The sequence below is a fragment of the Salvelinus sp. IW2-2015 genome, linkage group LG37, assembly GCF_002910315.2.
Source record: "Salvelinus sp. IW2-2015 linkage group LG37, ASM291031v2, whole genome shotgun sequence".
NCBI lineage: Eukaryota > Metazoa > Chordata > Actinopteri > Salmoniformes > Salmonidae > Salvelinus > Salvelinus sp. IW2-2015.
The window spans coordinates 1194832-1211004 of NC_036876.1; the positions used below are offsets into that span (position 1 = coordinate 1194832).

Sequence of the window (16173 nt, forward strand, 5' to 3'; positions counted from 1 at the left end):
GGGGTGGGGCGGTGGATATTTAGCTACTTTGGGTTGGGCTGCGCAACCAGGGGACTTTCCTCTTTCAGTTTACAGAAAGACACGTCTTTTGTGAGAAGCGAAGGAAATATAGAGGTCTGATACATGGAGAAAGTTTCGCATGGTAAGTCAGAGGAAGTAGATTTTCTGCGTTATTTGCTAAAACTAGTCAGTAGTCTACAACTGAATTGAATTGTCATCAAAACCTCCGAACTGTTGAGTTGACTGGAATATATCGGCCGCTGGAGCGAATCTACTCTAGGATACAGTTTGCCAGACGCACGTGCCTATTACCACCTTAAATTGTAGTTGAACCATGTGCACCTTTGTAAAGGAGAGCTCGACATGTACACAATACTTACCACGAGTAAAATAGGACAGGGTCATGCGTTTTCATTTTCAGCCAGGGGGAGGGTTTCTTATTTTTATTATATTTTTTAGTCCAGGGGAGGGTAATGTAATTTGTAATCGATTAAATGTCATATTGCTCATTTTAGAATGAGTGGCTTATTATAGTATCTCATGTGTGCCGGATTATGCCACTCACCCCTGATTATCTGCTGGGCGCACAATATCAAGTGCGCCTAGTGTGGTCTCCATAAAATGATGCATAGCCTATGCTATAGGCCCCTCAAACCTCAACCTCGAAGCCAGTTCCGCTGCATTTTTCATTGTCCCCTTTACTCAGGGACCGATTTAGACCTGGGACACCTGGTGGGTGCAATTAATTATCAAAATACAACAGAAAACCAGKCAGCTCCGGACCTCGTAGTGTAAGAGTTGAATACCCCTGCTATCGGCCTAGGCTATGCAAGGCGCATGCTCAGAGAAACACAGGGCAAAGTTATATTTCTAAGAAAATGTACTTCCTTTCCGAGTGATTGCGGCGCACTGATGGTGTAGGCTATATAAAACTAGGCCACACTTCATTACACGCTGCAACGGATAGGCGTTCCTTATCCTGAACCCCGGCCTACCCTGCTCTTGCTGATGGAAGCCCCTTTCTGCTGCCTAATCAAAGACTGTGCTGTGTACGGTGGCACTTCAGGAGTCGAGTCAATTTGTCCCAAATAATCTATATCTGTGCACGCGGACTAGGCCTACTGATGTCCTGTTCGGTTTGAGAGGGAGAGCTTGAAGATGAGTTTGGGCTCCCGAGTGGCGCAGCGGTCTGGCACTGCATCTCAGTGCTAGAGGCGTCACTASAGACCTTGGTTCGGTTCCAGACTGTATCACAACTGGCCGTGATTTGGAGTCCCATAGGGCGGCGCACAATTGGCCCAGCGTCGTCCGGGTTTGGCCAGGGTAGGCCGTCATTTGAAATAAGAAGTTGTTCTTAATTAACTCACTTGCCTAGTTAAATAAAATAAAAAAATGAGGACCGGAGWTTATTATTTATTCCGGAACCCTAGTAGTTGCTGCCAAGTCAGCAGCTACTCTTCCTGGGGTTCAAAGCTTGCTACTGATATAATATATTTTATTAAAAATCAAATGAACCTGATTTATATAAAACTATGTATTACGACGCTTTAGTCCGCAATACGTTATGCTAAAAACAAGCTGTAAAATGCCAGGGAAAGACGAGTCTCCGATGCATATGGGATTGGGATATCTTTGGTTTGTCCCTATGACATTCAGATGAAGCGTTACGACTTCTATTGAGCTATTTTTATGAGAGGGAGCGCAAAAAAAGTTTTAAATTACAATACTTTCTCAAAGTTTGTAAGGACAGATTGAATATCGTTACAATATGAAATGCATCCTTCAATTGCAACGTCTGCCTATATGCCCACACATCTTGTCTAATTTTTTTTAAAATATTTTTAATAGGCCTACCCTCAAGCACCAAGTTGGGCATACTAATTTCAAGTGGCCTTGATCCACTGTCAATCGTGAATGATAATTCTTCACATTTTACCGGTAAAATGTCCAAACTGCGTCTGAATGGCAATCATTTGATCTCAATCAGTTTCATGGGAATATGCATTCAGATGTTCTTGAAAACTGTTTTGCGGGCGAATTAAAGCAGGTGCTGTTAACAGACTATTAGCATTTCTTGTAGGCATATTTTTTCTACAATCAAAGCATAGCCTTCGCGCACGCTGTTGTGTGTTGAAAATATTTGACTATTCAGCTTCGGATAAAAAATGACAGGTGTTTTTCGTGTATATTATAGGCATACTATGCTGCAGTATGATTATTACATTCTGATCTGCTATGTAAAATACTAATGAATCATTATGTGATCTTGCAAGACATTAATTCATACTTTACTAAACGAGCACCATTGCGAGACGTGATAATCTTCTATTTGTAGTAATAAATAATGCGTAGAACTACTAGTAGGCAACATCTTGATGAGCTTTCTCTTTTTTTACCAATTTGAGGCGCCTTCGAATCGTGGTGCTGAAAGGACAGCGTGGTACGTATCGTTCTGGGTTCCACTGAGGGAGGGGGTCCGAGGAGTTTAATGATCATCATGACAGACACGCAGTACATTTGAATAGTAAATATCGTTGGTGTGATGATGTATTTGATGATAAGGTTCATGCGGTGGATCGGTTTGTCTGCATATGCAATAGAAGTGGTACGTTTCTGTAAGATAACCACTCGGACAGTAGGGCGAGTGCAAGACTGTTTTCGGCCCACTCAAAGTGGTCCGTTGGTGATCTTTCAGACGTGATTGGAGTCGGAAGCTTTTCCCGCACTCGGAGCAGCAGTCTGGCTTCAGTCCGGAATGAAGGAGCTTGTGAACATTTCTCTTGTAAGTCTCATCAAGCCTCGGTTGCACGTGGTGACATGGTGGAGGTTCACTTCGTTCTACCGGCCTCTGCACACACGCCTCATGTAAATCATTCGTGCCACAGCCATAGAGAAAGAATACAGGGGGAAAACACGATTTAGGATATCTACAAATAGGCTGCTATAGCCTACATACTTATTACGTTTGTCATTCTATCGTTTTCATGGAATTAATTTTAGTGGTAATTAGGCCTAAATACACTGAACAAAAATAGAAACYCAACATGTTAAGTGTTGGTCCCATGTTTCTTGAGCAGAAATAAAAGCCCCCAGAAATGTTCTATGTGCAAACATTTTATTTTTATTTTTTCTCTCAAATTTGGGGCACAAATTCGTATACATCCATATTAGTAAGTATTTCTTCMTTGCCAAGATAATCCATCCACCTGACAGGTGTGGCATATCAAGAAGCTGATTAWAAAGCATGATRATTACACAGATGCACCTTGTGCTGGAGAGAATAAAAGGACACTGTAAAATGTGCCYTTTTGTCACACAACYCAATGCCACAGATGTCTCAAGTTTTGKGGGAGCYRGRAATTGGCATGCTGACTGCAGGAATGTCCACCAGAGCTGTTGCCTGAGAAATGAATGTCCATTTTCTACRATAAGCAGTCGTTTCTGTTCTGATATGTTGATCATTTGTATTTGCAGAATATCTACACTGTAAACTACCCCACACTGACACTGAGATGGATTCTCCCAGAGCCTCTGGACCAGAACCCCTTGTTGCTACGGTGGACACTGGGCAGATAACCAGTAAACCTAATTGGTCACAGGTTAAAARAGAGGATGGCGAAACGGAATGGGATTGTTTTCTGCAGGAGTACCTCACAAACCAAAAACGCCAAGATGGAATGTTTGGGAACTCTCTGGACATTTGCATCAATATGCCAGAGGAGGAGGACGCTGGATTGGATCTTCTTGAAGACCAACCACATAATTCTGAATCGCTGTSGGARGTCGAGTGCGTCTCCAACAGTGTCTCCACTTCAGAGACAGGGACCAGTAGAGGGGACACAAGCCCTAAGACACAGAAGCCCACATGGGGTCCWGACCTGACCCAGTATGGGAACTGCAGCACTAAGTCCAATCGTGAATGTGTGAATATAAAACCTTCCAGAGAACACTGTGCAAGAACTGACCAACAACAGAGTGACTKWAGTGAGTCAGTTGTTACCAAAAGCAGCCTTGTGATTGTTGAACTGGACAAGCGGGTCAGAATGGAGCAGTCACGTGACCAAAGTCAAAGGAAATGTACAGGTAGATATGACAAGGAGAGTGTTATGCGGTCAAACGCTCATCCATTTATCAGAGATATGCCCCAGTGTTATGTCCAGTGTGGGAAAAGACTAAGCAAGGCGGACATTTTGAAAATACAACAGCAAACTAGAATGCGAGGGAGACACAAATGTGACACCTGTGGGAAAACGTTCACGAAATCCACTTACTTAAAARTACACATCTTGACGCACACGGGAGAGAGGCCACACGGTTGTAAACTCTGTGGGAAACGGTTCACCCAGTCATCTCATTTAAACACCCACATGCGCAGACACACAGGACTGAAGCCATTTTCATGTCCTGTATGTGYGAAAACATTTATCGACTCAAAATCCTGCKAGATCCACCAGCGAACGCACACAGGTGAAAAGCCGTACCCTTGTTCTCAATGTGGCCAGGCCTTTAGTCAGACCGGCAACTTAAAAAAACACATGATGGCCTTCCATAGCACTGATGGTGCAGYGAAACCTCACCGATGCACCACGTGCGACCGAGGCTTCATGAGTCTTACAGAGTTAAATGTTCACAAGCTCCTTCATTCCGGACTGAAACCACACTGCTGCTCCGAGTGCGGGAAAAGCTTCCGACTCCAATCACATCTGAAAGATCACCAACGGGTTCACACAGGCGCCAAACCCTTCTCCTGCAATGTATGTGGCAGCAAGTTCTCCAACTACACCACCTGGTCCAGACACAAACAGATCCACACGGGCAACAAACCGCAGGAATGCTCGCAATGCGGGCTGAGGTTCCGATGTCCGGGCACCTTGAAGACGCACCAGCGAACTCACACCAAGGAGAAACCATACACTTGCAGTTTACCCGACTGTGGTAAACGGTTCAGTCATGCYTTGAGTTTGCAAAGACATGTTCGTACTCATACAGGAGAGAAACCATTTGCTTGTTCCACATGTGATTACAGAGCCGCGGACAAATCGTCACTCAGAACCCACGAGWAGAGACACACTGGGGTGAAACCTTACTACTGTGATGAGTGTGGGAAGTCCTTTTTATTACCAAAAGAGRTTAATATCCATCAGAGAATCCACACAGGGGAGAAGCCATACCATTGTGACATATGCGGGAAAGATTTCGCCCAGCTAAGTAACATGAAAACACATCAGCAAACACACATCAAGGAGAATGAATATGTATGAACTTTCCAATTTGTAAGTCGCTCTGGATAAGAGCGTCTGCTAAATTACTTAAATGTAAAATGTAAATGAGAAGCCGTACGCTTGCAGTTTCCCTGACCGCAGTTAACAGTTCAGTCAAGAGTTGAGTTTGCAGAGACATTTTCCGACTCACACCGAAGAGAAACCGTTTGCATGTTGAATGTGTGATTGCAGATCCGTGGACAAATTGTCACTCAGAACCCACGAGAAGAGACACGGGTGAAGCTTCACTACTGTGACGAGTGTTGGGAGTCCTTTTTTATTTGAAGTGGAGCTGYAAGTCCATCAGAGAATCCACACAGGGGAGAAACCACACCAGTGTGACATATGCAGGAAATATTTCACCCAGCTAAGTAACATTAAAGGGCATCAGAAAACGCATCAGAAATAAATGAAGTTTGTATGCAACAGGTGTGGCAGGGGGTTTGCTTTAATGCAATACTTTACAAGACACAAACAAAGCCACTCGTAAGAGTTAGTCATATTGATGCTTGGGAGGACATGCCTGCCCAGTACGGATGATAGAAACAATGTTTTATAAATTATAAGCTGTTATATGCTGTTGAATAAAGATTTACAATGTTATATATTTGTATTTTGATTGACATGCTGATCACTGGTATTCCTTACCATCACTGACTTGGCATTCACATAGTTGCCTAAATTAAGTCATTACATTTTTCTTTATCGTCTTTTCATTGTATTTTCTTAAAAATCTATCCTTTATATATTTTGTTGTCTCTAAATAAATAAATACAATTCTAATCAAACTCCAACCCTCCATAAAACAATGTGTTTTATTTGAAACATTTGTGATTATTTTCACAAAGTCATGAACACACAAAGAAACAAAGAGAAAGTTTTCTGCCCCTTTTTAGAAACACTTCGCCCCCCTCCCTTCATTCACCTATCATTGATTATAGGTGGTTTGTCCATGAATAGTTCATCGATCAGGGATGACGCCAGCACCTCCAGGATGACATAGAAAGTGTCTTTGGTGCTCCTTGACGTTGTTGGTCCTGAGTAGAGCGCCCTCATCTGGTCCTGGGTGGTGCATTTAGCCCTCAACTTATCATAGCCCTCGTCAGCAATGACTCCCCTCTAGGAGTCTGTCATCCGTGTCCTTTCCCCTAAAATTAAACTTCAAATGTATTCACCTCCCCAGCTTCTCATTCACCCTTCAATTCTCTGATTAGAAATGGCTCCTGCTCTTTCAGGATCTCTAAGAAAATATCTTTGCCTTTGGGGCCACATCCTGTCAGGGGCCCATCAAAGAGCTCCCTCATCTTCTTCTGTTTGGTTCTTTCAGATCTCACGTCACTGTAGCCATTGMCAGTGATGACTCCACTCTTCAGGAGTCTGTCCAAGATGGGGTCTACCTCGCTCACTCTCTGGATCAGGTCTGTCCGGTGGAGGTCCACAAAATGCTTACTTTGTGAATTCTGAGTCCTTTCGTCTCTGTAGTCGGCTGGGGATTTAAAATGTTTTATTATCTTTGACTTTAYCTGACATGGTGCATGTTTAGTCAATGTTGAGACACTGATCTTTTTGGCATAATATTTTTCTGACCTCTTCGTATTGTGTGATCCCAMACGATTTRCCCCTCCACGTCACTGATTAGCTMCATACTGAAGTCAACATCTGCATCTTTTATGAACACCTCAAAGAAGTTTGGTTTGGTGTTGTCATATCTCAGCTTCATATTCTGTGGAGGCAGTAGATGAGAGAGAGTTGTTTTTTTTTGGTAGTTTTTGTTTATACGGTATATTAAAATTGCTATTGCTTTTTTAATTAGATTGATATTCTGTGGGAGCTCAAACCATACAGGAGGTTTAACTTCAGCAGAAGGAGACGTTGTGAGGCTGAACCAATCCTTCATCCGAAGGGACTTGACTGGCTGCGGCTTTCTGATACTCCTGTATCCATAAGACTGCTCCTTTTTCTTCATTGCCTGAAGAAGCATAAGCCATCATGTCCTTGTCAAAACCATTCACACATGACATTTTGTTAGATTTTGTAGTTTGAAAGAGATTTCAATTAATGAATTATATAACATTCTAAACTAAAGTACCCAGCTACCCCGAGAAGAACTGCTGGGAGATGTTGACACAGCAACACCATATCGGACTCTTACCCCCAAGGTTTCCTAACACCACAAGTCAACCAAATTTCCCTGCTTTTGGATGGAAAATAAACAGCTGTTTTTCCACCTGTAGGAACTGTATAGGCAGTGCTTTACTCATTTTGGGTTCCGGTACAGTCAATATTTAGGTGCAGGAGCTCCACAATACTTTTGAGCTAATATTCTATAAGAGCAACAGGATCTCAATAGTAGAACATTTGATGTGCTGGTAGTTAGCTCCGGTGAGCTCCTTACAAGTCAAACACTGAATAGGAGCTTGGCTACACTGTATATTAAATGTCAATTTTCTAAATCCACTGGTATTATCTGCATTGATAACATTGAGAGATGATTTAACCACAGAGGAGAACAATAAGTGGAAATAACCTGTTCTACAGAAGAATCACAGGGCACCAGATATGCATGTAGCGTGAGGAATGCTGRCTTGGCCTMGTASAGCWGCAAGTCACAGTGGGCTTTCACCGGAAAGCCAGATCTCACGAGAACTCCTTTTGGAGAGAAGGWTGGATGGASGATCTTGACGTGGAAGCGGGTGACTTCATCCACTTGTTCTARGGACACACCACAGTCTTCTACATGTAGAACTCTCACTTTCTCTTTAAAGGAGGGATCATCGCCTGCAGAGATAAAAACAGGTACATTTGCATAAACATCAGGTTGACATCAACAACAAGGCTTTTTAAAATTAGTTTGCATCAGTTATATTTTAGTTTTAAAAAATCTACGCCCATACCGAAACAGGCAAAATGTGGCAGATGCACTTCTTCCAGTTTTCCTGCAACGATTGTGACATCCAATAGGGGACCTCCTTGCTTGTACCCCAAGCGTTTCATCATTGCACTGTGAGGTTCCCAGGAGCTGAATTGATACTTCAGATTGACATGGTCTTTACATACCCACCGGAGCCCTGATACTCTGCACTCGTAGCGCCCCAGGGGAGACATGCTAGAGATGCCATGATAAGAAGACAGAATGGATTTAGTAAGTAAGTCATGTATTTAATTGTTTATCAGCAGTTGACAAACATCATAATGGTTACTTTACTTTGTTAAACTTTTCTGTAGATCCTCACATACTGTATTTCCTAAGTTTTTACAAGTAGTTCAACCAATTCTATAAAGTCAGACTTTCTTTAAATAATGGATAGGAGGTTTATTCCATCTAGTTATTGTTATCCTAAGACAGAATTGTTGGGTAGCAAAACTTAAAGCTTTTATCATACGATATATGGTGAGGGACTAATACAATCCAGGAGTGTACCTGAACATTGGGCCTTCTTCAGTGAAGACCGCAGGTTCAACCTGAACCCAGTTGGTAGATTCCTGAATAAGAGAACATTGATCTCTGGTTATCACAGATGATCAAACTGTATTTACAACATCATTTTTAAAACATTGTAGTGTGAAGGTTCTACTTTGCACTTTGAAGGGTTTCTTTGCCTTCACTTTTGTAAACCTTATTCTATACATTTATTTTTACTTGAATGAAGAATGGTTTCTGATTTGAAATATACACTCTTAGAAATAAAGTAGCTAAATTAAACAATATAGGGTTCTTTGGTTGGTCCCAATAGGGGAACCCTTTTATGTGCTAGGTAGAACCCTTTGCAGAGGTTTCTACCTAGAACCCTCTATGTAGGGTTCTTCATAGAACCCCCTGTAAATGGTTCTATCTAGAACCCTCTATGAATAGATTTACTAAGAACCCCCTTTTATTTTTGGAGGGTTCTTCCTAGAACCCTCTATAAATGGTTCCACCAGCCTTAACCAATGGAACTTTTTATGACAATACATTACATATATCATAAGGCCTTTCTTTGAATGCCTAGTTATACAATAACACAGTGGTGGTAGGAAACTCCTGGTTTACAGGCCACGTTAGGCCTGCAAGTCACATTATGCTCACTTGCAAAGTGATGCGTAATTCTAATTGTAATCCAGCCAGAGTGAGGATATCCAACAATTCGAATTTGTATCACCCACAACCTGCATTCAGAATAACTGTCAGGATAGGGAATATTGATAAATGAGACTAAATCTAAACTTGAACAACCATCCCAGTAACGGGTGCAATAAGTCCAAGGACTAACAGACTGTATTAGTTTAGGAAAATGTATGTTATTTTTTCTTTTTGTAGCACAAGATTAATCAACCAATCAATGTACATGCAAAAACACAGGTTTTGAAACAAACAATTCTGAAAATCAACCGGCAATAGAATATGCTGGGAAATATGATATTGATGGGCGCTGTTTTTAATGTTATACTCTACATAGAGTAAAAATGACAACCACACTCTGGTTATTAATATCAACACTGGGGTTATTTTACACCACTATGTCAGTTACATGTCAAATGATTAAAGGGAATACCAGATATATGCACAAATATTCCATATGGGTTTACTCACACCTAACTTTTTAAACTCCTGAAGTTAAAGTTTAAACACTGAGGTAAACACAAATGTCCAGGCACTATCTAAAATAAAAATGCACAATAAATAAACTAATTCAGATTCAGAAGGGGTTCTGTGTAGAAGGTTTCTTGCCTTCCAAAGAAACCTTCTTGCCTTTAAAAAATATCTAAATATACTTTTCTTCCAAAAACGGTTCTTTGCATGTTAATGGTTTTACGTAGAACCCTTTGCCTTACAAATATCCATTGTCTCCCAAAAAGGGTTCTTCAGATGACAAGTGTTGTTGGTAGAACCCTACCCCTCCACAAAGAACCCTTTTATAATCCTGCTGTCAATTGGGTAATTCCATCTGAAAATGGAGCAACATGTTTTGGATTTTCCCACCATATTTTCTTATTTTTCATGAAAACAATTTATATTCATGAATACCGAGCATAGTCAACATAGGTGGTGGTAAAGAATTTGTATTTGTCAAACACTTATCTACTACTATTGTACGGTCTATGAATACTGTAACGAACATTAACTCACCATGACATTGGCACAGGTTGTGCAACTTCTCACAGGTCCTGGGGACAGACACATCAATCAGAAAATCAAGTACACAAAGTACTAACTACTGTGTTAATACAGTTGTGGCCAAAAGTTTTGAGAATGACACAAATATTAATTTTCACAAAGTCTGCTGCCTCAGTTTGTATGATGGAAATTTACATATACTCCAGAATGTTATGAAGAGTGATCAGATGAATTGCAATTAATTGTAAAGTCCCTCTTTGCCATGCAAATTAACTGAATCCCCAAAAAACATTTCCACTGCATTTCAGCCCTGCCACAAAAGAACCATCTGACATCATGTCAGTGATTCTCTCGTTAACACAGGTGTGAGTGTTGACGAGGACAAGGCTGGAGATCACTCTATCATGCTGATTGAGTTCGAATAACAGACTGGAAGCTTCAAAAGGAGGGTGGTGCTTGGAATCATTGTTCTTCCTCTGTCAGCCATGGTTACCTGCAAGGAAACACGTGCCGTCATCATTGCTTTGCACTAAAAGGGCTTCACAGGCAAGGATATTGCTGCCAGTAAGATTGCACCTAATTCAACCATTTATCGGATCATCAAGAACTTCAAGGAGAGCGGTTCAATTGTTGTGAAGAAGGCTTCAAGGCGCCCAAGAAAGTCCAGCAAGCGCCAGGACCATCTCCTAAAGTTGATTCAGCTGCGGGATCGGGGCACCACCAGTACAGAGCTTGCTCAGGAATGGCAGCAGGCAGGTGTGAGTGCATCTGCACGAACAGTGAGGCAAAGACTTTTGGAGGATGGCCTGGTGTCAAGAAGTGCAGCAAAGAAGCCACTTCTCTCCAGGAAAAACATCAGGGACAGACTGATATTCTGCAAAAGGTACAGGGATTGGACTGCTGAGGACTGGGTTAAAGTAATTTTCTCTGATGAATCCCCTTTCCGATTGTTTGGGGCATACGGGAAAAAAGCTTGTCCGGAGAAGGCAAGGTGAACGCTGCCATCAGTCCTGTGTCATGCCAACAGTAAAGCATCCTGAGACCATTCATGTGTGGGGTTGCTTCTCAGCCAAGGGAGTGGGCTCACTCACAATTTTGCCTAAGAACACAGCCATGAATATAGAATGGTACCAACACATCCTCCGAGAGCAACTTCTCCTAACCATCCAGGAAATGTTTGGTGATGAACAATGCCTTTCCCAACACGATGGAGCACCTTGCCATAAGGCAAAAGTGATAACTAAGTGGCTCGGGGAACAAAACATCGATATTTTGGGTCCATGGCCAGGAAACTCCCTAGACCTTAATCCCATTGAGAACTTGTGGTCAATCCTCAAGAGGCGGGTGGACAAACAAAAACCCACAACCTCTGACAAACTCCAAGCATTGATTATGCAAAAATGGGCTGCCATCAGTCAGGATGTGGCCCAGAAGTTAATTGACTCTTTGCATCAACTTCATGTAATTGTCAAAAACAATGTTGGCAACCTGTAGATAACCAAATAGTCCTCTGTTGTTAAAGATGTGTGAGACTTTGGTCATACCATCATCTTGCATGTCTGCTCCTTGCTCATTTTCAGCAGCCCTTTCCACATCTTTGAAAGCCTCAAAGGCATTTACTGCCAGTTGCAAGATGTCTTGTGCAGAGATGGAAGGATCATGGACCCTGCTGTTTAAATGTGTCTTGTATACTTGCCCCAGAGTGCCCCAGAACATTGATATTTTGGGTCCATGGCCAGGAAACTCCCCAGACCTTAATCCCATTGAGAACTTGTGGTCAATCCTCAAGAGGCGGGTGGACAAACAAAAACCCACAACTTCTGACAAACTCCAAGCATTGATTATGCAAAAATGGGCTGCCATCAGTCAGGATGTGGCCCAGAAGTTAATTGACAGCATGCCTTGGCGGATTGCAGAGGTCTTGAAAAATAAGGGACAACACTGCAAATATTGACTCTTTTCATCAACTTCATGTAATTGTCAATAAAAGCCTTTGACACGTATGAAATGCTTGTAATTATACTTCAGTATTCCATAGTAACATCTGACAAAAATATCTAAAGACACTGAAGCAGAAAACTGCGTGTAAATTAATATTTGTGTCATTCTCAAATCTTTTGGCAACGACTGTACAGTCTTAATTTCCTGGTACACAAAGCAATGTAAAATCAATGATATGACAAATATCATAAGAATTATATTTAGTGCTAACAATAATCTCAATGAGATGAGTCACAAATACTCCCAGCATCACTGTTTCCCCTGTGTAGATTGGTGGTGATGGGTTCTGAGTTCTAAACTTGAAAATATGAAGTATCTGTATTCATTTCACTGAGGGAGAGAGGGGAATGTAGAACGTTTACATTCAGCCAGAATATGTTATTGTTAGACATCAGGGATCCTATGGGAAGAAGAATGGCCACAGTCTGGTACAAGTCAACATGACAGTCGTGAGTTGGGGAGAAGTGAGGAATTTGAGCAGAGGTCAGGTTAGGTCAGATGAAGTGAGGAAGAACAGATATCACAAAAATTCTGTCTAGCAACAGAGGTGTATTGGCTGTTCAGAGGTGTAAGAGTAGGAGCAAAAACGTAAATTAACTTGAGTGAGAGACAATAGAGATGAAAATGAGAAATATAGGACTATACAGTAACTGTCTTACCGTCTTTGATCGATTTGATGTCAGGTACTTCCAACATTTTACGAGGTACCCCCCCTGTCATCCTATCTGAATGAAAGAAATGTCCGTGATGGGATGGGTACTGTATGCCATAGGCCACAGGACCTCTAATGGTGAAGCCTAGGTAGAAGCAGACGTCTCCAGGCTTCCAAACCTTGCTTCGTTGGTCGGCACAGACTTTAATCTCCTTGCCATCAACACACGCAATCACTCTATGCTGTCTAACCACTCCAATGACTGGAAGAAGAAGATCCTGGACACTGGGTTCTCTCCACACCTCACCACTGCTCCACTTTTGATCTATAAAGTCTGGCCTTTCCTCTGGCCCTGCCATTGGATTCTCCCTTGCCAATAGGTTGTCTATTTTTGATCTATGAACCAGTCTGCTCAAACCCTCACCCCGTCCCAGGAAAATAAGGGGGCGAAGGTACCTTGAGCGAAGATGCTTCTTGTATGTGTTGTTGTAGGAGTCTTGCATCTCCAGAACACATTTGTTGAGGTCAATATTGAATCCCATTTTCTTATGCTCCTCGGGCCAGAACAGCAAAAGGACTAAGAGGTAAAACTCTGGAGTTTGGTTACCGAAATTAGCCAAAAGATTTCTCTCCAGAATGCTTCTTAGGATTGGCAAAGGGGTAAGCATTGGAGATGCTGCTTCCACTTTGCTTAAGATGATGTTGGCAAGGATGAAGTTTTGGGCAGCTTTGTTCTCACCACCACCATCTTTCTTTTTTTCACATTCTTGTATTTCCTRCCACAATTTTGTTATTCGGCTCAAGTTAGATTCATCATAGCCCTTATCAAGACAGCAAAGCAGTCCAGGGAAGGCAATGGCCATTTCCTCTTTGAGCTTCTGGAGGGGTACACCTATTGCAGACTCTGAGTGTATAGGTGTGCATGTCCCCACATATTTGTGGTAGCAGTTCTTGACATCAGTCTGAAAGTAATGCGGTTCATTTTTTTTAATGTTGGGCTTGGAGTACGTCAGGTAACCATCAAAAAACTCACATTTCCTCTCCACCTCATCCCTGAGGCTGCTGATGAGTGGCTTGTACTTGAAGAGCTTTTTTTGTCTGATTGATATGAAGAAAGATTCAGCTGATATTTCCATGGTAAGGACCTTTTGCCAGTTTTTGTCAAGAGAGACAAGCGAGTCAAAAACAATGTTGGCAACCTGTAGATATCCAAATAGTCCTCTGTTGTTAAAGATGTGTGAGACTTTGGTCATACCATCATCTTGCATGTCTGCTCCTTGCTCATTTTCAGCAGCCCTTTCCACATCTTTGAAAGCCTCAAAGGCCTTTTCTGCCAGTTGCAAGATGTCTTGTGCAGAGATTGAAGGATCATAGACCCTGCTCTTTAAATGTGTCTTGTATACTTGCCCTAGAGTGTCAGCAACAAATGAATTCTTAGGATCTCTGTCTTTTGCTATTTTTGCCCACTGCTCTCCTACACCATATTCCCCCATCCTAAGGCAAAAGAAACGAGCAAGAGCTTGAGGAAAAAATGGGTTTTGTGTGATTTTTTCTGAAGCTAATCGCAAAACAGATACACAATTGCTTTTGGATTCTTTGGCTTCAATATCGTGAATCAACCTGGAAAACGTGTCTGTCCTCTCTTCTCCCATTTCCCTTTTTGTTAGCTTGTTTTGTAAAGCACATTTTTGGGAAAACAGATCCTGTGTTTCATTTCCTGCATTCTGCTGATGGTCCACTGTGATTTCCCTCTTAGTTAGCATGTCTTTGATGACAGGCATCAAATGTTGCTGCACCTCTTCTCCACAAAAGTCTATCAGAAATGCCGTTGCTGTATCACTCCTGGTCACACCTGCCATAGCCAGTAACTCAACACACTGCTGTGCAATCAGTGAGTGAGCCATGCAGACATGTTTGTCTTGTCCCTGTCGTGCAGGGAATGTCACTATCAGCTGAGTGAAAGGCTCCATTCGCTGCTCAAAGGAAGGTCCTCCATAAATGGGATCTGGAGGACCAAGGAATGCCTGACATTGAGACTGCAGAAGGTGGGATCCAGGGACGTAGGCATTCACCAGTGATAAGAATGCAAGAAGTTGGGAATTTTTAGGTCTTCTTTTTTTCCTGACATCTAAAAAGGCACATGTTTCTTTAACATAATCTCTGCAAAAATTGGATTGCATTATGTTAAAGCCATGAAACTGTTTGTGTTCATTAATGTAGCTTCGACTGATCTCAATCTGTTTCTCCTCAAACTGTTGTTTCTCTGCTTCAGAAAGTTCCATCCTGAGAATAACATGTCTTGATTTGTTATGGTACTCTTGTTTGATAACTGCCTTACGCATACAGTTTAAAAGGATGACCACAGGCATGTGGGTCGTGATGTTTCTCTCTGCAATCTCTTTGATGATGGCATCCTGCAGATTCTCCAGAATACGCTCATCTTCCAGCATTAAGAGCACAGTGTTCTGCTGGCCTTGACCGCCTGCAGTGAAAAGGTGAATCACCTGCTTGGCGATAGCGGTGATGTCTGAGGTAGGGCCTGTTAGAACAGCACATCTCATTGTTTTCCTCATGTCCCAGAGCACCTGCATGGCCAGAGTTGTTCCTCCGCTGCCTGGCTGATGCAGCAGATTCATGGTAGAAGTCAGGTCACCCTTACACTGTTTCTTAATATTTTCCATCAGTTCAGTGTAACCGTCTCTTTTGATAAAGGGGGTTGTTTTATCAGCTGACGTTGCCCTTTCGGCCCAGTAGAAGTTAAGCCATTGAGGTGGGGCTCCTCTGTAAAAATCTACCTCGGTCTCCTTAGCTACTGCGGAGTCTATGTCCTCTTCTTCAAATGCATTTGCGTACAAAACATCCAGAAGTGAAATGGAATCCCTGATTTCACTTCCAACATAACTTTCACGACCACGGGCATTGGACAGGGATGACCCCTTGTTGTGTGCCATCTTTGTTGTCTCCCGTAACAAGCTTAACCAGTCTTCTGTATATTAGTTGTACTTCATGTGGTGGTATGGACTCTGAGAAAGGAGACAATAATGTTTCAGTAAGACTGTTGAAGGTCATTAATGGTTATAAACTAAAGGCTGATTACAGTATATCTTTTACCTTTTTGGAGTTTCATTTATATAGCTGATGATTTGAACATTGGTTGGATTTAT

The 16173-nt window shown here is 42.1% G+C and overlaps 2 protein-coding genes across 2 annotated transcripts in view; one reads left to right on the forward strand and one right to left on the reverse strand.

The window, feature by feature from the left end:
- On the forward strand, positions 1 to 6668 carry LOC111960022 (zinc finger protein ZFP2-like). The gene is made up of 2 exons (XM_070437828.1): positions 1 to 142; positions 3475 to 6668. Exons 1-2 carry the CDS (start codon positions 124 to 126, stop codon positions 5259 to 5261), a joined length of 1806 nt encoding a protein of 601 aa, XP_070293929.1. The 5' UTR covers positions 1 to 123; the 3' UTR covers positions 5262 to 6668.
- The window catches only part of LOC111960013 (sterile alpha motif domain-containing protein 9-like), a 22922-nt gene continuing 12440 nt past the window's right edge, over positions 5692 to 16173 (reverse strand). The window contains exons 2-9 of the mRNA XM_023981880.3: positions 13017 to 16032; positions 10369 to 10406; positions 8683 to 8744; positions 8156 to 8367; positions 7789 to 8039; positions 7105 to 7230; positions 6849 to 6984; positions 5692 to 6747 (exon numbers count right to left, since the gene is read on the reverse strand). Coding sequence (XP_023837648.1) covers positions 6449 to 6747; positions 6849 to 6984; positions 7105 to 7230; positions 7789 to 8039; positions 8156 to 8367; positions 8683 to 8744; positions 10369 to 10406; positions 13017 to 15960 — 4068 coding nt within the window. The 5' untranslated portion in view covers positions 15961 to 16032 and the 3' untranslated portion in view covers positions 5692 to 6448. The remainder of the gene's footprint in view (positions 6748 to 6848; positions 6985 to 7104; positions 7231 to 7788; positions 8040 to 8155; positions 8368 to 8682; positions 8745 to 10368; positions 10407 to 13016; positions 16033 to 16173) is intronic.